This window comes from Nomascus leucogenys, chromosome 6, assembly GCF_006542625.1.
Source record: "Nomascus leucogenys isolate Asia chromosome 6, Asia_NLE_v1, whole genome shotgun sequence".
NCBI lineage: Eukaryota > Metazoa > Chordata > Mammalia > Primates > Hylobatidae > Nomascus > Nomascus leucogenys.
Genome location: NC_044386.1, coordinates 52,317,494 through 52,341,450, shown reverse-complemented (window position 1 = coordinate 52,341,450; position 23,957 = coordinate 52,317,494). Strand labels below are relative to the sequence as shown.

At 36.4% G+C, this 23,957-nt stretch overlaps 1 protein-coding gene across 2 annotated transcripts in view; it reads right to left on the bottom strand.

Moving 5' to 3' along the window:
* SECISBP2L (SECIS binding protein 2 like) overlaps positions 1–23,378 on the bottom strand; it is a 58,226-nt gene extending 34,848 nt beyond the window's left edge. For both annotated transcript variants that reach the window (XM_003266893.3, XM_003266894.3), the window contains exons 1-7: positions 23,091–23,378; positions 14,769–14,947; positions 12,522–12,846; positions 9,853–9,988; positions 5,501–5,730; positions 5,196–5,220; positions 4,416–4,531 (exon numbers count right to left, since the gene is read on the bottom strand). In XM_003266893.3, coding sequence (XP_003266941.2) covers positions 4,416–4,531; positions 5,196–5,220; positions 5,501–5,730; positions 9,853–9,988; positions 12,522–12,846; positions 14,769–14,947; positions 23,091–23,114 — 1,035 coding nt within the window. In that variant the 5' untranslated portion in view covers positions 23,115–23,378. The remainder of the gene's footprint in view (positions 1–4,415; positions 4,532–5,195; positions 5,221–5,500; positions 5,731–9,852; positions 9,989–12,521; positions 12,847–14,768; positions 14,948–23,090) is intronic.
* Positions 23,379–23,957: the final 579 nt, after the last annotated feature.

Below are 23,957 nucleotides of genomic sequence, written 5' to 3'. Positions count from 1 at the left end.
CAGATGAATTTACCTTTTGACTCAGCAGTCCCTAACTAGAAACTGATTCTATACATACACATTTCTAAATGGCACAGCAGCATGTCTATAACAGCAACAGTTTGCAAACAACTCAAGTGTCCACTGGTAAGACTACAGAAATCAACAAGATTATATCCACACAATATTACGAGTTGTCTAAAAGGAAAAAGTGTAGAAGCCCTTTACGTAGTAATATGGAAATTATGAAATGTCTCCAAGATACACTGTTAAGTGAGCAAAGCAGAGAACAGAGTAGATATGCTCTTTTATGTAAAGAAAGAACAAAAATAAGATATATACTTCTATTTACTTACAATGAAGTGAAAAAACTCCAGAAGACTACAAGAAATTACTCAAAGTGGGAGAGGTATGCGGGAGAGGAGAAGTCAAGGAGAAGCAGAGGAGAAATGAGACTTTTACATTGTATATAATCTTTTTTTTTTTAAATCTCTTTTACTTTTCAACCTACTCCATAAAATAAAGCTGTTTTAAAAGATTTCAAGTTTTTGGATTCTTTTTTTTTTTTTTAATTTTTTATTTTTTATTATTATACTTTAGGTTTTAGGGGACATGTGCACAATGTGCAGGTTTCTTACATATGTATCCATGTGCCATGTTGGTTTGCTGCACCCATTAACTCGTCATTTAGCATTAGGTATATCTCCTAATGCTGTCCCTCCCCCCTCCCCCCACCCCACAACAGTCCCTGGAGTGTGATGTTCCCCTTCCTGTGTCCATGAGTTCTCATTGTTCAATTCCCACCTATGAGTGAGAAAATGCGGTGTTTGGTTTTTTGTCCTTGTGATAGTTTACTGAGAATGATGTTTTCCAGTTTCATCCATGTCCCTACAAAGGACATGAACTCATCATTTTTTATGGCTGCATAGTATTCCATGGTGTATATGTGCCACATTTTCTTAATCCAGTCTATGATTGTTGGACACTTCCATCATTTAAAATTAGACCTATACTAGACTAAAGAAATGATCTATATTACCCAATGTTAAAACACCGGTAAGGATGTTTAAAATTCCTGTAATTAAACAGCATGGTATAGGTGCAAAAATCCGATGAACTGAACAAAACAAGTAGCCCCAAAATAACATATAAGAAATCAGTAGGCTGGGTGCCATGGCTCACCCCTGTAATCCCAACACTTTGGGAGGCCGAGGTGGATCATGAGGTCAGGAGTTCGAGACCAGCCTGGCCAACATGGTGAAACCCTGTTTCTACTAAAAATACAAAAATTACCCAGACGTGGTGGCAGGCAACTGTAATCCCAGCTACTCAGGAGGCTGAGGCAGGAGAATCACTTGAACCCGGGAGGCGGAGGTTGCAGTAAGCTAAGTTCGTGCCACTGCATTCCAGCCTGGGCAACAAGAGAAAGACTCTGTCTCAAAAAAAAAAAAAAAAAAAAAAAGAAAGAAAGAAATCAGCAAATCACTAAAATGGAAACACAAACCAGGGAAAGAATGTTAGGACAACTGGTTAACTACTTTGAAAATCTACTTCATTTTGTTTTACCATGGATCAAAATAAATCTCAGATAAAAATGCCCTGAAATATTATATTATAAAAAGTAGCAGAACATACAGGTCAATATTTATTTGATTTCTAAAAGATGTTTAGAGCCTAAAAACAATCAGAAATTGCAAACAGGGAAAAAACATTTTGACTTCAAAAGATTCTGCATCTCAAAAATCAAACAAATACACTTAAGTAAAGTACAAGGATAACAAAGCATCAGAAGTAGAAAGCAAATACATTATCAAACATCTGGCTCTAGTTCTTTCATGCCATATATATTTGCAAAGTTTTCTTTTTTGTTCTTTTAACATTCCTCATCAAGTTTTGAGAAAGAGATAAAATGATTTTCATCTCAGTATTATTTCCTCTGTAGTGAGCTACTGATACCAAAACCAATAGTACTGAAACTGTAAACATGGGTAGGACTAGCAATTAGTCTCAGCAGAAAATTTCAGCCCATATGTAAATATTACGTAGAATTCGTTTATCTAATCTACATAAATGATTCCTCTTTTAGCTCTTTTGTTTTTAATCAAATGAAGTTAGACTGCCTCACAAGCTTGCCATAAATGATTTGTTTTTGCAATAACCACAGGGAAGAGTGAATTATTTTGTTTTTTTGACAGCCTAATTAATGTAATGCTAAATGACGAGTTAATGGGTGCAGGAAATCAACATGGCACATGTATACATATGTAACAAACCTGCACATTGTGCACATGTACCCTAAAACCTAAAGTATAATAAAAAAAAAAAAAAAGGTACATATAAAGTACAGGTTGAGTTATTCCTTATCTGAAATGCTTGGGACCAGCAGTGTTTTGAATTTCAGATTTTTTCACATTCTAGAATATCTGCATATACATACTGTGGTATCTTGGGGATGGGATCCAAGACTAAACAAGAAATTCACTTGTGTTTCACATACACCTTATACAAATAGCCTGAAGGTAATTTCACACAATATTTTAAATAACTGTGTGCATTAAACAAAGTTGTGTTAAGTACTTATGTGTAGAATTTTCTACTTGTGGCGTCATGGCACTAAAAAAGTTTCATATTTTTCAATTAAAAAATGGGCAAATGATTTGAACAGTCATTTCTCAAAAGAAGGCATACATGAAAAAATGCTCAGCATCACTAATCATCAGGGAAATGCATATCAAAACCATAATGAGGTATTTTCTCATCTCAGCATGGCTATTCTCAAAAAGACAAAAAAAAAAAAAAAATGCTGGTATGCCGGTGAGGATGCAGAGAAAAGGAAACTCGTATACACACTGATCTTGGGAATGTAAATTAGTATGACCACTACAGAAAATAGTATAAAGTTTCCCCAAAAGCTAAAAAAGAACTATCATATGATCCAGCAATCCCACTACTAGATCCAAAGAAAAGGCCGTCAGTATGTTAAAGAGATAGCTGCCTCTCTTCTTTATTGCAGCATTATTCACAATAGCCAATATATGAAATCAACTTAAGTGTCCATCAGCAGATGAATGGATGAAGAAATGTGGTATATATACACAATGGAATACTATTCAGCCATAAAAAGAACAAAATCCTGTCATTCACAGCAACCTGGATGAGCCTAGAGGACAATATGTTAAGTGAAATAAGCAAGGCACAGAAAGATAAATAACACACGTTGTCACTCACATGTGGAAGCTAAAAAAGTTGATCTTAACAGAAGTAGAGAGTAGAATAGTGGTTACCAGAGGCTGGGAAGGGTTAAGGGAGAGGGATAGGGAAAGGTTGGTCAACAAATGCAAAAGTACAGTTACATAGAGGGAATAAATTCTAGTGTTCTATAGCCCTGGTAGGGTGACTACAGTTAACAATAATTTAATGTTTATTTTCAAATAGGGGACAGGATTCTGAATGTTCCCAAAACAAAGAAATGATCTATGTTTGAGATGACGGATATGTTAATCACCCTGATTTGATCATTACACATTGTATACATATATCAATATATCACACTATACTTTATAACTATGTACAGTTATCATGTGTCGACTAAAAAGAAAAAAGTTTCAGATGCTCTAAAATCCCAATCCCAAATCCAAAATGCTCTAAAATCTGAAACTTTTTTCTTGGATGCTCAACCTGTATTTCATTCCAGGGAGGCAAAGGAACAGGCAAAGAGTTAGTATATTTAACCCACTAGTAACTTGCTCCTATTTAAGTTTATTCACAGATGAACATGACCATATAGTCATATGACAGTTTTAATTCCTTAAATAGAGTTAAGGAATCCAAGAAGGTCATCTAAAAAATGAAAAGGAAAAATAATGACCATTAAACAACTCCCTGATGTTACAGCCAACCAAAGCAGGAAGATACAGTTATGGGTAGTTTATGGCAGTGCACAGCCTGCTCTACTGTACTGCAGTTTACACCTTGTTCCTCTGGGCCTCAGGAAACTGCCCTGTCTGACTACCTCATGGCAAGCCATCACTATGGCACTGCCATTAGCACAAAAGGGTATTTACAGTTAAGCAAAGACACGTGGACAAGGCTACAATCCTTAAGATCAAAGAATCAATACTTAAAGCACAAAATGCTTTTGAATTTTTATATGGGAAAAAGACATGGCAAATGAAACAGGATTAAAGGGCATCCTTTTTTAACATTATAAAATATTTAAATATACAGAAATGTAGAAAAATGGTACCATATATACCCACTCAACACTTTGCCATTTTGTTTCATTATTTAAGTAAGTTTATTAGCTAAGCCATTTTAAAGTTACACGATAGTTCACTTCCAAATCAATGTGCATATCCACTACACCACTGTAACTAACAAATCTAAAATGATTCATCTCATACCTAATCAATTTTCTCCAACCTAATTCGAATTACCTGTGAATTATTTCTTTGTTCAGTTTGCCTTCCACCTCTAGAAAATGTCTGATTTTTTTCCATCCAAGGTTTTTTCTGAGTTGCCTGGCAAGTTACATTGGACCAATTTACACCACCTATAACAAATGAAATTTTAAATTATAATTTACTTATAAAAGATAGGAAAACCTAAATTGACCTGACTTCACATACTGAAATTCAGTCACTAGAAATGTAATAGTGAAAATTTTTCTATAAACCTTTTTTTATTTTATTTTTTTGAGACAGAGTTTCACTCTTCTTGCCCAGGCTGGAGTGCAGTGGCAAGATCTTGGCTCACTGCAACCTCCACCTCCCAGGTTCAAGCAATTCTCCTGCCTCAGCCTCCCAAGTAGCTGGGATTACAGGCGCTCACCACCACGTCCAGCTAACTTCTTTGTATTTTTAGTAGAGATTGGGTTTCATCATGTTGGCCAGGCTGGTCTCGAACTCCTGAACTCAGGTGATCCACCCGCCTCGGCCTCCCAAACTGCTGGGATTAGAGGCGTGAGCCACCTCACCCGGCCCTATAAACTTCTAAGCAGTACTACAGCTCTTAGTAATACAAGTGTCCTCTTACAGAATATCTCCAGCTGGTATTTTCTCAAGCTGATCAGCAAAACTGTACTTCCAAATTACCTTGAATTTCTGGAAGGTTTCTAAGTTTTTTTTTGCAGTATCAGCAAGCCTCATGCTTAAAAGGAAAACTCTGATATGGACAAAGTAGAAAGTATAGCAAAAACACAATGCAGAAACAAGTACCTGCACACATAGATGATTCCACATGCTAAAAAAAGAAACAAAAAGACAATTATACTCTACTTGAGAACCAACATTACATACGTTGCTAAATGTTTTACAATTTATCCTAGTGTGAAGCATGCATATCACAATATTATACTTCTTCATAAATGAACATTTTTATTAATAAAATACAAAATACATTTGTAACTATCCTATCACTACAGGAATTGTTAATGGAAACAGATACTTAAGCTTAGCAGAGGATGCAAAATAATAATACTGATATCAATGACCAATAAAGAAATCAAGACGATGTCACATACATTCATGGTCCCAGAATCAGGATTTCTCAAAGCCCCTGCTGCAGGCTGGTTGTTGCTGTGTTTGGGACTGCAGTAACCACTATCACTGTCAATGTCGGCTTCACTAGCCCCCTGCTCACTGGAAGATTCAGCAGTAGGGTGGGATGCTCTTCTTCTCCTGCCCTTGGACTTCCAGAGCATTGTTGCAGTGGTCTCTGAGAGAGACTTGTTAGCGATATCTGATGGGAAATCTACAAAGGCAAGGAAAGTTTGACAATTCTTTGTGATGAACAAATTGATAAATTCTCATTAAATCATCATTAAGATTGTAAGAAAATAGACACCAAACTTCATAAATGAAGAAATAGGTGACAACTTTTTGAAAAGGTCATTAAAAGGTAAGATGTTTCTGGTAAGTTGGTTCATAATGTTTTTTGTTTTTCTTGAGGCAGGGTCTCAGTCTGTTTCCCAGGCTGGAGGGCAGTGGCGCAATCTTGGCTCACTGCAACCTTTGCATCCCAGGCTCAAGCAATCCTTCTACCTCAGCGTCCCAAGTAGCTGACTACAGGCACGCACCACCACCACACCGGGGTTATTTTTTGTAGAGACAGGGTTTCGCCATGTTGCCCAGGCTGGTCTCAAACCCCTGAGCTCAAGCGATCCACCCGACTTGACCTCCCAAAATGCTGGGATTACAGGCATGAGCTACCTCGCCCAGCCTATATGTTTTTATTATGAAAATAGAATAAAATATATCACTAAAATACTAAAACCACCATCAACCATTTAGGAAAGAGAACATCGTCAATCTTTTGAAGGTCGCTGTGTGCTCCCCTCCACTACTATACCGTTTTCTTACCCAGAGCTTACCATCTATTCTGAATTCTGTGCATATCATTCCCTCACTTTTCTTTATACATTTGCCATGGATTTCTGTATTTCTAAAGCCTTTACATGAATATACCACAGTGTACTTATCCTTTGTACCACTGATGAGATACCTGAGTTGTTTTGGAGTTTTGCTACTAAGAGCAATAGTACCGTTGACATTGATACACAGACACATGAACATGCATATATGCATATGTAAGTTTCTCTAAGGTAAATACTGCCAGAACTTAGGGGATGCATATACCCAACTTTACTTGATGCCAAATCATTTTCAAAGGTACTTAATAGACAGTTATACTCCAACAGTAGTATATACCCCCAATGATCCATATATTCATTAAATACTTTACATTATCATCCAGACTGTACCTAATCTGTTGGTTATAAAATGGTGGCTCATTGTGGGTTTTAATTTGTATGTACCTGCTTAATAATGAGGCTGATCTTTTTTTTTTTTGCTTTTAGCCACAAGTGTTTTCCCTTCTGAGAAATTTTTATTAATATTACTTTTGAATTATCTGACTTCTGCCATTTTTCTACTGAGTTGTATTTCTTATTTACTTCACAAATTATAACTGTAGCAAGACATTCCAAAAAAAACCAAAAAACAAGACTTTCTTTGAACAAATTACAAGTTTTCCTTTTTCTACATTTCTGCCCATTCATAATTTTTATACAACACTGATACAATTTTGAGTTGTGCTCTGCTTAATATGATGTCGTGCTATGACAAGTCTTCATAATTATAAGATGACTCCATATTATTCCATTGAGTGGGTGTCCTGTACTTAGAGTAGTATCCAAGCAGGACTTGTTACCTGCTACTAGTGGACACTATGAAAGCTTCAGTACTTTTGCTGCACTGCTGCAATATGCATCTTTAATCAAATACCCCCTCTCTTTCTAGGAGGAAGCTCCATTTGGATACATCCATAGGAATGAGATGACTGGGTCCAAAGAAAAATTCCCATATTCCCGCAAAATTGTTTAGCCTGCTAGCACAGTGTTCCATGGGCCCCAAGGACAGGGTGGGATCATTCTCTTATTGATTCATATTAATTCTTTATATATCTCATGCTAATCCTTTGTCATTTATATACACGGTAAAAGTCTTTTCCAAGTTGGGGATTATTCTTTCACTTACTTTTAATAAATAGAAATTCTTAATTTTAGAAATAGTTCCCTCCCTGCAGTCATAAAGTTATCTGCCTATATATTTCTTCTACCACTGGGTTTCCCTAAGTCCTTAATCAATCTAAAATAGATTTGCATGGGGCATAAATCAGTAATGCTATCTCTGTCATCTTCCATATACATGTTTTCATACACATGTGGGGTCTGTTTCTGGGCTCTCTGTTCTGTTCAACTTTTGTATACTGCATTGACAATATAAACCTATAGGAATTAAGATGCCTTTATAAGTTTCCATATCTAGAGGAAAAGTTCTTTTCTAGGGATGTCTTGGGTCTTCTGAGACCACTGTTCCTTTATTTTAGAATTAGTTTATCAAGTTTCCCCAAAATTACTGTGAACATGATATTTAGGTTTTTCTTAATGTCCCATAATAAAGACATCATTTTCTTTTTTTTTTTTCCTTTTGAGACAGAGTCTTTCTCGGTTGCCAGGCTGGAGTGCAGTGATGCGATCTCAGCACACGGCAACCTCCGCCTCCCAGGTTCAAGTGATTTTCCTACCTCAACCTCCCAGATAGCTAGACTACAGGCATGTGCCACCACACAGAGCTGATTTTTATATTTTTTAGTAGAGATGGGGTTTCACCATACTGGCCAGGGTGGTCTCGAACTCCTGGCCTCAAGTGATCTGTCTGCCTCGGCCTCCCAAAATGCTGGGATTACAGGCATGAGCCACCGCGCCCAGCCTAGTCTTACCATTTTCTGCCTATACATCCCATATGTCTTCTCTAAGATTTCTAGAAACTCTCTTTTTCAGTGTTAATGACATCTTTTTTTTAAATTTTGTGGGTGGCAAACTGAAATGCAATTAACTTCTGTATATTAGATCCAGCCATCTTATAAACTCTTATTAAATAATGAGCTTGTGTTCAAATGTAAAAATCTGTTACAAATGGAAAGACATTCCTAATAAACTATAATATTTAATTTGATCTCTGATTGATACCAATTAATCCTCAGAAATTAAAAACTTAACTGAAGAATAAAAATACTGATAGAATTAAAATCCTCGGATTTGAAAACTAAAAATAAAAATACTAATAGGATGTACAATATATAATATTCTATTCAAATTTTACCTTCATCTTTTCATTTTCTAATTCCTGTGCCTTAGAAAGAGTGTCTTTGTGGTTAAAATAATAAGCAACGTAAAGAAGTAAGGATATTTTAAAGCCTTCCCAGGGTTAAAAGCACATAGAAACGGGTCACTATGACTACAGACAACCAAACCAGAGAACTTCGTAACATATTACATTATGATTCTTTTCCATGGCCACTCCAAGTATCTGTCAGTCTGTTAATCTCAAAGCTTCATGCCTTTATGCTTTAACCACACAATGACTGGACTATCAGCAAGACTTTTTAAACTGATTTTCAGATCCTTTCTCTGCTCCTAATGGATCTAAGCAACTGTAAAAAGATATATAGATCTCCAAAAGAAAACGTATAATCTAAATGAAAAAAGTATAAGCCATCTTATTCATTCCAACTCAGACTTCATTTGAATGGAGGCTGTACAGAGATAAAAAAGCTAATTGTGCCTTTGAACAGATCTTGGCCTTGGATCACAAACAAAGATTTTTTACTAGTGTCAATGACTATGGGTGAGAGGAGATAAACATCTACTCTACAGATAGTTTCTGTACTGAGATCAAAGATACAAAGTGAAATTTCATAATATAAACTGTAAAAAATAGCACATTGTAAGAATATTAATTCTTGTCTATTACCAGGTGAAAGCTTTTTTATTTAATGCCTGCACAGACCTCTAAAAATTTTTGACAAAATGATATTTGACTAGTTCAAAATTTGTACTTGTTTAACAGGATATACATGACATACATACGTGTGGTTCAGATCTATGCTAAAATATGGCATAGAAAACTTCCTAAGTTCTTTCTACAAAGAGATATAGGATATTAGGATGTTTTATAAAGGGCTTTAATCTAGTTATAAAAACATGTACAATTTTAATTTTAACGAAAATGAGTTTCTCAAATTTCTATAGTATCTGCAAAATTCCATCTCTGGTTTCTGAACTGCTCTGTTTTTACAAAAAGAAAGGACATCTTAAACCCGCCCAAAATTGTACGTAAGGCCAGCAAGCAAATTGAAAGAACATTAAGGACATAGATTGCTTTATCCTTCCTGGAGAATTTCACAAAGTGGCAGGACAAATGAAAGGATGAAAGTCTACAATTCTGACAAGTGGTTCAGACCACAATTATAAAGTGAATGAATGAAAACAGATAAAAATCAGTGATGCACATGTAAGAACCCTTGCCTTACCAGTTTGCTGTGAAGCATCTACCAGAAGCACAATTTTTGATCGACTATCAGGACCTGCTGCATTTGTTTCTTTCTGAGTAGCTACATTTTTCACCAGCGGCCTTTTGCTTTTTATGTGCTGTTGTAAAAGCTGTTGCTGATTTAAAAAAAAAACAAAAAAACAAAAAACACGCAACTATTCAATGTACTAAACATTATAAAATACACATCTAAAATAAACATTATAAAGTACACATCCTAAGTGTATGTTCAAAATTCTTGGCTTCCATGGGGAAATAGTATTAGGGTTTCATGAAACACCTGCAGCAAAGCATAAGAGGCTAAACAATGTATTATACACACATATATATACTTTTTCAAATAATAATTAACACAAGTATGATTAATAAATGAATTCATTTTTAACTACTTGTATTTTTTATTTTCTCAGTCAAAAAATAATTAATAGCAGGAGTATAATAATGTCATATAAGGGGTTGTAAGTTTCTTTAAAAGGGTAGTAACCTATCCCAAAGTAAATTTTAGTTTCAGAAAAGCAATGACATGAAAAATGGTTTCTGCTTCAGAGTTCAAAAAGAAAATATAAAAAAGCTGATCCTGGCAGAGCACAGTGGTTCACACCTATAATCCCAAACTCCTGGGCTCCTAGGCTGAAAGATCACTTGAGGTCAGGAGTTTGGGACCAGCCTGGGCAACATAGAGACCCCCAACTGCTACAAAATAAACAAACAAACAAAAAAACAAAGGCATCAGTAGTCTTAGCTACCCAGGAAGCTAAGGCAGGAGGATCACTTGAGCCCAGGAGTTTGAGATTACAGTGAGCAATGACTGCTCCACTGTACTCCAGCCTGGCTAACAGAGACAGACCCTGTCAATTAATCAATCAATGTTAATAAACTGATCTCTTCCTTTACTTTTAAAAATATAAGTATTCATCACTTAATAGCAACTTACACAATAGAACTCTGAATTTATTTAACTTCTTGAACGTCCGAAATTGAAGTGCTGGGAATGTATTCTAAGAAATCATGTTTCTTTTTTTTTTTTTTTTTAAGATGGAGTCCCGCTCTGTCGCCCAGGCTGGAGTGCAGTGGGGCGATCTCGGCTCACTGCAAGCTCCGCCTTCCGGGTTCACGCCATTCTCCTGCCTCAGCCTCCCAAGTAGCTGGGACTACAGGCACCCACCACCACGCCCGTAGTAGAGACAGGGTTTCACTGTAGTCTCGATCTCCTGACCTTGTGATCCACCCGTCTCGGCCTCCCAAAGTGCTGGGATTACAAGTGTGAGCCATCGCACCTGGCCAAGAAATCATGTTTCTTAAACATCTGTAAATTATATACTACTATCTTATTTCCAACACTTTTTTTTCATTCTGAGTTCCTGAAAGAATATTTCTTGACCAAGAATGTTTCCATGAACAAAAACTAAAAGCTTTTTAAAGCAATCTCTGCTGCTTATATTTCAATTTTTAGAAATTATACGAGGAGGCAGCAAAGACTTCATTGAAGAAGTTGGGCTAACGGAATCTAGGGAAAGCATCAACTCCTTGATGATGTACTCGTAAGATATGTCTAAGATGTCCCTCTTCTATCAGCTCAAAAGTGCCAACTAGAAACACATTCTCGCTTCCCATTAGCTTTGACAATAAGGCTTCAACTGTAAAATAGCCTTTTAAGTTAAAAAGTTAACTAAAATTAAACCTTAATTCTCTTGTGATTCAAAGCCTTCATTTCTTTTTTTTTTTTTTTTTTTTTTTTTACTTAGTCAAAAGTCAAAAGGCTGGTACTGAATAAGTGGTTTCACATATTTATCTTTAATTTTCTTCAGTCCTAGGAGACCCTTGTTCATATAAAAGTAAAGCACCTCTTAAATAACAAAGTGCTATTCCTACTAAAAATTCACAGATTAGAAACAATAAAGTTGAAGGGATCTAATGAACCACGAATGTTCTTTTCCATAATGTCTCCAGCTAACTTTTGAAGATTGAAAGTGTATCTTTTGGGTTTTTTTTTTTTTTGAGACAGGGTGTCACTCTGTCACCTAGGCTGGAGTGTAGTGGTGCTATCTCAGTTCACTGCAGTCTTGACCTCCTGGGCTCAAGCGATCTTCCCACCTCAGCTCCCAAGTAGCTGGAGCTACAGGCATGCACTAACATACCCAGCTAATTTTTGTATTTTTGGTAGAGATGGGGTTTCCCATGTTGCCCAGACTGGTCTCAAACTCCTGGGCTCAAACGACTAGCCTGCCTCAGCCTCCCAAAGTGCTGGGATTATGGTGTGTGCCACTGCACCTGGCCCATTGAAATATCTTGAAGTGCATTAGCCATTCAACACAGCTAGCACAAGATCCACACTAATCACTTACAAATTTTAGTGTCACCATGCAATTTTTATCACTAAATTTATTTGCAAATATTTCTGCCTTATGTTATGTAAAACTCTCTAAAGGAATGTGAAAATGATTATAAATCATATCACAATTAAGAATGAGGAACAAACAACACAAAGAAAATTATTTTAAGAATTACATACCCTTTACCATTTTACAATAGTGAACAATATGTTTTATAGTAAATTCAGCATTAACGGCCAATCAATCCAAGTAGCAAATTACTTACACTAATATAAGTAAGATCAAATTTAAAAGCCAGTAAAGACCAGACACTTACTTTTGGGACCACTGATCCTCTGTTACTGTTCCTGCTTCGATGGCTGGACAATGGGAAGACCTGTCCAAGCTGACCTGGGCGCTCAGTGCATTCTGTGGTGATAGCATTTACAGTATTTGTAGCCTGAAAGGTGTTGGAGTAAGGTGTAGGAAAAGGATGATAGAAACCCATAACCTGGGCACATGGTGCTGGCATCAGCTGATAATATGTATACTCTGTAGAAACAGGTGGCTGAGCAGATATAATGGGGTAGGCAAAGTATGGTCCAGTAGGGTTTGGATTGGGTTGTTGCCATCGTATATCATTGTTATATAAAGGAAACTGTCTGCAAAACCAAATCAAAGAAGAACAAATCTATTGACAAGTCTGAAAATACCACTAAAGCAAAATCTCTTAACTTATACTAATAAAAGACAAAACAGTACAGAACAGTGGCTTCATGATAATTTTGGGAAATGAGACAAAACTATCATCATCTTATAAATTTATTTGCTATAGAGATCATTATGTACATGCAGTAACAATGTAAACAACAGTATAAACGAACCCAATCTGATGGTTTTACAGTATTCCACATACCAGCATTGTCTGTAACTCTGCCTTCAAATTCCTCAAGATATTTCTACCTAAAAGTTAAACACCTAGCTACTGTATCTACCAACAATGACAGTCCAAAGTTCCCATTCAGGTACACAACTGTGACAGCCTTCTGTAAAGAACAGAGTAAAGTGACCATTGTGTAAGGTGATCTTTACATAGGGTGATTTAATTCCTCATTTTCAGCTCAATCCCAGAGCCTCCTACTCCACCTCTCATACTCCCCTAATCACTTGGCCAAGTCCAGCTCTTTTCCTGGCTCCCCTCCCAGCAATAGAAGCAGGCTCTGGGTCCAAGGAAAAGAAGAGAAGAGGCAAATCTGTCCACTGACATCTTCAACAGTGGAGCTTCTTCTAATGCAGTGCATATAAAACACTAGCAAAATTCTTCCTGTCCCAGCAGCCCCTCGCCAAATCAATATGGGGTCCTAGGGACTAGGGAGTTGAAGCATAGAGCTTTTCCTCATTACTCCCATGACAAAGCAAAATAGTAAAATGTTCACGGCCATATTCCTAAAAATATTTTTTAAATAATCTGTTGGCTGGTTTACTCATGAATTCATAAAGATTATTTGGTAAACCAAGAAAATCAATTAAGTTTATCATACTGTACACTTGGCCATTTTTTCACATAGAAAAATAGTATTATTAAATTTAGTTTCATGAATCAGTTTGCACATTATCCAATATAGGCAAAGATATTTAATATCATGCTAACTTCAATTGAAAATGATTCCTTAGCTTCTACTATCTGTCTAACCCTCAAGACTCTTGATTAAGAGTCTCAGAATATTAACTTGAACACTTAATATTTGAGTAGTTGAATGGCCTTATATACCATACATCCACAATTTCTCAAAGAATGTGCACTGGCACACTGATGTGCAACAGTGTTTTATAGATGGGTGGAAATATTGATTGACTCAGCCCTCAGGAATGACAGAGCCTATAGCCAGTTACCAGCTGCCTCATCCATTTATAGTCCTAGACAAACGAAATTTTCTGTGTGACATAACTTGAAAAAGGCTGAAAGTATTTTTATACAGCAATAAAATAAACTATACCAATGAAGTGCTAATCACTCAGACAGTGTAAGCAGGGTTAGAATGGCTATCATGACTATCCTAAGTAACACCCTAACCACTAGGTTACACATGACCTAATTGCGGGCAATTTTGCTAAATCATCCGATAAGTATAGCACAGACATAAATTTAAACTAAAATCTGAGTCTAGAAATACTAATATATGCTAACCATGACAGCTTCAAAGTTAAGGACTATTGCTTGGTATTTTCTTTTACACCAGGGACTGTCTTGGCAACTATGAGATTAGATGTTCAATCTCAAAAAAAAAAAAAAAAAAAAAAAGTTTTTTGTTCACCTCTGAATATTTTATTTCTCCCTTTGAGTTGACTTACTTCAAATAAATTTCAATGACTTACTGAAGGAGACACAGCCTAAGAATTCAATTTTCTCTTAGAAAAAATAAGAAACTAATCCATATTAACAATTTCCAAATTTCAGTATCATTTTATTTACTCCTCTTAATAGAGAAATGGTTGAAGTCCAAAAGTTGCAAAAGAGAAATACTAAGTGCACTTTGCCAGCTTTTATAGTCACCCCTACAAAAAGAAAATAAAAATAAATTACCTATTGGACTGGTTTTCCTGCACAAATGGGTAACAAGTAATCAGGTAGCTGGGAATTGGAGTTGGTTCTACACCAGAAACACTTCCATTATCATTTGGGAGAGCCATAGGGATCATAAATGTATCAGGACTCTTCTTCTGGGGAATAAATGGCTCTACCTCAGCTGACAGCTTGACATTCTTCAAAGAGAAAGTAGAATACATTAATAACAAATGAGCAAGCAACTTCCTACAAATTCACAATTTAACAACAGAAGAGTCAGTCCTTACAAATAGTAATTAGGTCTCAGCATTCATAAAACATCCAAAAGGAAGAGCAATGTCAATTTTAAAATAACTGAATAATGATCAAGTTATTTAGACAAAGCCATCAAATAAGGAAAATAAACCAAATGTTACATTTCAATGTAATTAAAGCTGTTAAAACAATCGAGAGAACACAGAAGTTATACCTCAGGGTCTAAAAATAAAGTTGGTAGTAAGAGATGTAGCTCTTCAGACAAAACAATGTGTTTTTAACTCATTTTGTTGGGGGAAAAAAATTGAACAAAATTATGAATGATAGTTATTATTCTATATTTGTTTCAATAGTCTTAAAAGTTGTTTATTTCTGTCCATTTCTGGAAATTAGATCAGTATCATTAAAAGAAAAGAAAATGTCTAAGATGAAAAAATACTTAACATTAAGAAGAAAAAATCTGCACAGTTAAACTGGGGAAGATATGAGTACTTCAGTTTCCCAGTACACATGTGAGTAAACTAAAGTAATCCAAGATATGCAATCCATTTTAGTTTACTTTGTATCTTTTCTTATGAGAAATCTATAGAGATTTAAAAGACATAAAAAAAACCTGTAGTATTTAGGGATGCACATATGGGCAACAAAAATATAAAGAAAAGTAAATAAAATCCATAAAAGTCAGGATAGGGATTATTCTTAGCAAAGAGAGTTGTGATTAAGAGGAATCTGGAGAGCTTCCAGGGTGCCTGGCAAAGTTCTATATCCTAACCAGGATAAAATTTACAAGGTGTTTGTCTTGTAACAATTCATCAAGCTGTACATTGGTTTTATGCAGTTTCTATACGTTATAGTTAACAACAAATTTAACATTTTAAGTTATTTTTTGAAATCGTTAAGTACATTCTGTAAAAAATCATATAAATATTATAATATCAAATGATATGAAACATGTTTTAATGAAACCAGTAAGTGAAATGCAAGTGAATGTTTTTAACTACTGTAAAAAATTACCTTAAAAGCCATGGTCCTGGCCAGAACTTTTCCCCAACAAACCCGCTAGGGTGATATTCATTAGAGGCTCCCACCAAAACAAAGTTGTAAGAATAAATTTCATGTTTCTCACAAAAGCAGTTAGTAAGGAATCCAAGTAAAAAAATCTGAAGACGAGATATGCTCATTTGTTTCAGAAAAATTAAGTTCTCTAAAAAGTTCACTGTAAATATTCATAAATGCTTGTTAAAAGGGAAAGGGCAGGGATGGTAAAATCTGAACTGTACAGCAGTATTAATTCAGTATCCTTCCTCCCTACCTGATTTGAGGTTTACATTTGTACTATTAACCAAATCAGAAGTAGATATACTATAATAATAATACAAATATTAGTGAACTGAAGTTGGTTTCTTAAAGATTAACATAAGAGGCAAAAATATCTTCAAACTCTCATGATACAAGCATTAATTTTCACTCTGTGATATTCATTAGAACCCAAACTCACTTATATAGAACACAATATATCAAAACAATAAATATTTCCCCAATTAGGAAAAAGAAAAGCCGACAGACAGCAATAATGCAAAGATAATGGAAGCTTGCTTTATACAGTTCACACATACAAGCATAAGAAAAGAAACTAAAATCACGGTTTAACTGCACTAAAAATGTAATTTTTAGGATTTTTTTTTTTTTTTTTTTAGACAGGGTCTCGCTCTGTCACAGGGTGGAGGTGGGGGTGGGGTGCAGTGGTGTGAATATGGCTCATTGCAGCCTCAATCTCCTGGACACAAGTGATCCTCCCACCTCAGCCTCCCAAGTAGTTAGGACTACAGGTGCACATCACCATACCCAGCAAACTTTTTAATGTAGAGATGGGGTTTTGCCATGTTTCCCAGGCTGGTCTTGAACTCCTGGGCTCAAGTGATCCTCACACTTCGGCCTCCCAAAGTGCTAGGATTATAGGCATGAGCCTGGCCAGGATTTCTTTTAAAAAACAAAAAGTTCTTTACGACATATGAGAACTCACTGAGCAGTTTTATAAATCTGAGCTAGTAGACATTCAGGGTTTTTTCCAGCAAGGTATATGGGTACATCAAATTATCAGTCTTAACCATACTAATATAATTATAAATAAATAATTTTAAAATAACACTTTTTCTGACCTCTCCCCCCAAAAAATATCAACTCATAAATTACTTTGGTAGCAATAAATTCAAATTCTTGCTCAGGTCAAAAGTTGCAAAAAATTTTTACACCCCACTTCATTTGTACTTTATAGAAAGTTTTATAAACTTAGGCAACCTACTGTTTAAGAGGTATTATGTATAATTCAAAACTAATGTCTGCACATATACACAGTATGTGCCTTTATTAAAGTTTGTATTGGTTTCTATTCTAAGTGCAATTCTAGTTATCAGAGTTCAACAATAAAACTCACAAACACTAAAATGATCCTTTGTTTTTAGCACACACAAAAAAAAGAGAGAGAGAGAAGCTGCTACAGTCAACAGCTGCACAAACAGAAGATGTCACTAGTAGGAACAGACTGGCAAACTTTCTCCTATAGCTACAACTCTGTATGGTTTCAAAAGCTGTTTATTTTGACTTTGGGGCATTCAGTAATATACATCAAAATGCAGCATCTGTTGTTCTCAGGACTGAAAAGGAGTGTTAAGATCCCAAACTATTCTTAAAAGTCCACATAATAAAGCCCATAAAATTAACATGTTAAATAAATAACAAATTCTGGCAGTATTTTAATTATATTAGTATAGAAATAAAAAGCCTTGCGTAGTGAACAACAAAATGTATGAAAAAACTAGACTAGATACATTATAGAATGTTATTCCTCAGTTTGAATTTCTGTGTTTAGTCTCTCTACTTTTGCCAAGATCTATTTTTTAGGAATAAGAACTTTCATAGCAGGGAGTTGTCTTCATAAAGGAAATAAATACGGAATAAATGTAAACTACACTTGACAAAGTCTAATTATTCTTGCATTATTTGCTTCACAAAAAAGCACGACTATCTACATAGCAAAACTATCTTCATCTTTCAGAAATTATTTCAGAATTTTCCAAATTAATCAAAAAAATCAGAGTCCCAGCATCATCTTTGTAAAAATATTGAAGCAGTTTCATGTTCACTTTTTATTTTGTGTATATTAAGGCAAATGTCTATAAACAAAATGTCTTTGATGTAAATTATCTAGAAAGCTCAAGACTCTGTCAGAGTACGAAACAAAAATGTTATTTAAAAGAGTTTATTAGACAAATGTATTCAGATATTTGACAGCCTATATAATTCAACAAATGTGCATTTAGCATACGTTCCAGAAAGAGCACTGTGCTGGACTGGGTTAGGGAAAATGGGCAAACATTATCACAAGCACACGTCGGCAGAGAATGTACACTAAATTCCTCAGAGATGGAACCTCCAGATGAATGCAAATAATTTTCCCAGATTAAGCAATAAAAAACTGACACCCACTTAAAATCAAAACTGAAGTTGGAACATAACAAGACACTCTCCCACAGTGAAACTCCAGAGTATGTACCACACACCCACAGAAAAAATATGACCATGGAAACCCTCCATATTCTTTCTATGTTAAGGTAAAAATAGAATATCTCAAACTTTAAGATATTTTACATCTCATGGCAAAAGAATAAATGTCCTCTGAAGGGAAAAATCATTAATGCTTAAGAGATAAAAACTAGCTGTGCTGTTTTTTGATTAAAATGCCAAAACAAAACACAGTACTTACATGTGTAAGTTTCACAGACTCCAGACAATAATGAGGAAGAAAAATCAAAGTATTTAACCTAGATTCTGCCCATACTGGGCAGAATGCTTTGCTACCCATACTTTTCCTTTTTAAAAAACAGATCAAATCTAATTTTTTTAAATCTGATGGTTACTTTTTTTAAAAACCAGCTTTCTAGATTTAATATTAGTTTCTGAATTATCTACTACTTTGTTTTTATTATTTTCTCTTTTGATTTGATGGAGTTTCCCCTCTAACTTCTTGCCTTGGATGCTTAATTTTCATTCTCCTTGTAAACTGTTTAACACTTAGGGCATTTATGACTATGCATTTGCCTCAGAGTATAGCTTCAGCCACATTCCATAGGTTTTTTGTTTGTTTTAGAGATGGGGTCCCACTATGTTGTCCAGGCTGGAGTACAGTGGCTATTCACAGGTGTGATCTCACTACTGATCAGCACCAGAGTTTCTACATGCTTCATTTCTGACCTGGGCCAGTTCACCCTTCCTTAGGCAACCTGGAGTTTCCCCACTCCAGGGAGGTTATCATATTGATGCTGAACTTAGTGCAGATACCTGATCCACGTAGCACACTACAGTCCAGACCACCTAGCTAGGGTCAAGCGACGCCCCTGCCTTAGCCTCCTTAGCAACTGGGACTACAGGTATACACCCCCATGCTGGGCCCCATAGGTTTTTCATATGTGGTATTTTATTATTAACACATTTTTAATAATGTATCATACTATTTTTTATTCTTTTTTGACCTAAGAGCTTGAAAATGTCTTTTTGGCCAGGTGCAGTGGCTCATGCCTGTAATCCCAGCACTTTGGGAGGCCAACGTGGGTGGATCACCTGAGGTCAGAAGTTCGAGACCAGCCTGGCCAACATGGTGAAACCCCATCTCTACTAAAAATACAAAAATTAGCGGGTGTGGTGGTGCACACCTGTAATTCCAGCTTCAGGAGGCTGAGGCAGGAGAACTGCTTGAACTGGGAAGGCAACGTTGTAGTGAGCTGAGACAGTACCATTGCACTCCAGCCTGGGTGACAGAGACTCTGCTTCAAAAAGAAAAAACAGAAAATGTCTTTTTAAATTTCCAAATGTTATTTTCCCTTAATGTATATATTAATACTTTCTTTTTATTATGAATATATTATTTTTTAAACCTGATAAGACAAGTCATTTACTTATATCCTTACGTAAGGGCCAACTATATGTATTATTGAATAATAAACATTTAAAATAACTTCTTTAGAATACATTTCATTTGGAGTACTGACATTATTTAAAGTTTATAAATTATTTAAAGGAAACAATGAAAAGCTAGACAATTTTGTATCCTTATTGGTAAAAAGCCTGTTGCATGAAATCATATGTATTCATTAGTTTTTCCAAAAATTAAAGACATTAATAACTAGTAATTTTATAAATTCTTTTAAAAGAACTATCTAATGCTAATGTACTAAAAATTAAGCCAACATTTAAATTATTTGTGATAACAGAAAAGAGACTGTTAACCTCAAGTGTTCTGTCACTTCTAAGCCCATTGTTTATTTTTTAAAATCTCAATAAATTTCCTAAAAATAGAAACAGTAAGTCTTTATAAACAAAATGAACTCCATGATTTATTCTTCACATCTCATAATGAAAGTTTTTTTTTTTAGGGGAAAAAATGCATTATATACCAAGCAACACATATTCTTAGAACATTTAACTCTGTCAGTTAAAATTAAGCTAGCTATTTTGATTAAATACAGAGAATACTCTATAAAAAGTGCTGAAAGAGGATACTCTTGAGATTTTCTTCTAGTTATAACATTCTTTCAAAAAATCATTATTGCAATTAAGATTATCCATCTAGCACTGTATTCCCAGTAACTTACTTTTTACAATCTTGATCAGCACACATACAATTTACCTTTTCTATAAAAAGATTTTATGTATTAAAAAAAGGTAAAAGGTAATTCACAAGAACAAGAACATGAATGCCTTCAGGCAAAAAAAAAGTTGTGTTTTTTTTTTTTTAAAGTTACACTTGTAAAGTACACAAGGATTTAATTAGGTTAAGATAAAATGCAGAAAGTCTATACTTTTTAAAAACCAAACTTCTATGAATTGCTAACTACTACAATACTATAATGAGTAAGTTTTAATGCTATAGGCATCTAGAGAAATTCTGAGTATGTCAACACTGGTCTAAAGCGAAAAAAACATTCTGTGAGGAAAAATGGAAATTGACACATATTACATATACTTTTCAATGACTTTAATCTACCTAAATTCACTTCAATAGTAGAAGTACAAAAGTATAATCCAAATGTCCTGGAAAAGCCATTACATGACTCTATGGTATAAAGAATCAAGAATTCCACAAAATTGAGAAATCTCAGTTCCCAATCTACTATTAAGTTAATGGTTCTTAGCCGTCCTTTGAGAATACGATGAAAATAATGGATTCTTGCCCTAGAAAAAGGCATATAAAGAAGCATACTCCTTCCAGGTCATTCATGGACCCCTGAATTAACTGCCTATCGCATAAACGAGGTGAAGACATCACTTTTCTATATATATTTTCTGAGTGTATACGGAGTGGAGGATTTTCAAATTATTTTTTCATTTAGGGTTAAGCTGGGGAAGAGGGAAGAGGTATTGGAAGAAAAAAAAAGTCAACAGAAAACCTTCCATGTTTTTTTCCTAGTTCTTAAATTTCTACAAGGTTTTAATAGATCGTGGACTTTGCAAAGATGTGAGATGAAAGAGGAAAAGGCTCTCTAGTTTAAATAATTTGCTCACAGCACTTGCTGCTAGGATAATCACAAACAGCTATGCTAAAAATTACCATCTAAATAGTTAATTATATTTCCTCTAGGATGAAAGGAACTCTAAGTATACATAAGGTAGCATTACTGGTTTTAGTCCTGGCATCCTAGTGAAGGAACAAAATATTGAACCCTTTCATTAGTAACACACATACAAGGAAACGATTCCAGGAAAATTCGTATTCATTTGTCAGGCTTTGAAATCTCAGGTATTTATGATAGATACCTTCAAAAATGTTTTTAAATTAAACTAGATATAGGCTGTATACAGAATACTTCTGGGTCACATAAATGCCTACGTGTATTTGCCAAGAGACTCCGTATCAATTTCTCTTTGGGAATTCCATGTATTGTTTTATAAAACTCATTTGTGTCTTCAGAGTTATATTCACATAAAGCTTTTTAAAAAAAAAAAAAAGTCTTTTGTACAAACAAGTATACACAACTAGGAAGCTGTGCTTGGCCTGCTAAGAGTCCGATTTCAAAATACGAACCGGCTTCAACTACATATAGACACATACAGGAATTTGGGAAATCTTATCTCATTAATTCAGGTGCTAGTTATCCATCTGTAAAGTTAATAGGCAGAAATTACTAGCCTCTCTTCTTCCGTCATCTAGTCACCAATGGGCAAGGCCTTCGAAGAAGGGAATAGAGAGTGAATAAACTTGGACTTCAAATTAAGTCGTTTCGCAGAGATCTTAAGAGTGGAAAACACTGTGGGGAAAACTATTGTTTTCGATTACTTTTAACACTGTTATTATCCCTGCCTGCTGCCACCTGCTAGCATGGATAATCGGGAATTTGATGCAAATAAAAACAAAACAGAACACTAATAGTACTACTTTGCGAATATGAAAACGGGTTCGAAAATAAGCTTATGCTTTACACCCTTAAAATAGAAGCTAGCTTTAAAAAAAAAACCCCACTAATTACAATTATTTGCAAAATAACTGGATAAAAGGACAAGGGGAAATCGTAGTATCGTTTCTTAAAAGAAACACCTCCGTAAAACCCCTGCAAAAACAATGCTTCGCTCCACTGAACACAGATCTAAAAGGCCCGTGACTTCCCTTCATCTGTAGTTACCACACATTCTCTTATAGTCTTCCCGGGTGAGAAGCCTTCAAACGCCTTTCCACCTTGAAAACACATTCCAAAGCTGAAGGGAATGGGGGAAGCGGGGAGACTGCTGGAAATTATAAGCCCTCCTCCCAGGAAAGCAGGGACAACTTGGAGCCTTCTGATCCCTTCACCAAGCCGGGAGAAGCGGCAACGGCGAGCCCTCCGCCTGGGAAGTAATCAAGGTTGGAAAAGCCCCCAAGTCCCAGGCAGCAGCTGGAACAATGAAGGAGAGCCGGGAGCTGCCAGGCTCCCAGGTGAGGGGGTCTGCGACCGCAGGACCGGCCCCCGGTCCCCCCGTTCGGAGACCTGGGCCTGGCCTGTGAGGAAGCGGCGACCCCAACCCCCGGCTCGGCGGGCCCAGCCCAAACCCGCGTACCTGCTCTGTGGGGGCTCGGTCCATGGTGCCTGCAGCCGCAACGGGCCCGCGCTAGTCGGTGTAAACAGCGCCTCGGGCCGCTTTCTCCATGGCCCCCCGCTAGGGTCCAGACTGGGTTCCGGACCTCCGCCCCTATCTGGCTGGCCGCGACACCGATTCGGCTACGCCACTGGCCGAGGAGGCGGCTCCAGCTCCCGGAGATGGAGGAGGCGGTGGCAGCTTCGGGGAGGGATCATCTGGGACGGAAGCCGAGGAGGGCCCGAATGGGCTGGAGGCGTAGTAAGAAATGGAGGCGCACGGAAGGAAAAGGAGTGGGGAGGAGGCAGAGAGGGGCAGTGGGCGGAGTGACAGCAAATGGCCTCAGCAAGGGTAGCAGGAACCCGGCCTGGCCTGGAGGCTAACGCCAGGTGGAGGCGCCCAGGAGCAGGTGCCCCGAACCACACGCCACCCCTGCGACTGTTAAACGAAAAGTGTCAGACCACTTGGGACCCAGGTCACCCGGCACCTCAAAGACCTCTTCAGGATCTGAAACCACCTCTTAGTGATGTTGGAAAAGCTTTCATCTGCCCACCGTACATCTGCTCCTTCCTTATGTTACGCAAATAAAGGGAGTCATGACTATAAAGGAATGAGAATATTCTGAAAATAATGGAGTCTTGCCCTAGAAAAATGCATATGTAAAATGCAGAATGACTGGAAGAGGCCCGCTAGGAAGCTCCCCACAAATATCTACTGATGAGTTAATTAATTATCCGGGTTCATGCCCACCTCTAGGCTCACATCCAGGCTGACCTCGCCCATCTCAGAACTCCTAATTTTATGCAGGATCTGTATAACACCACCCAACGGTAATTATTTTATCTTCAG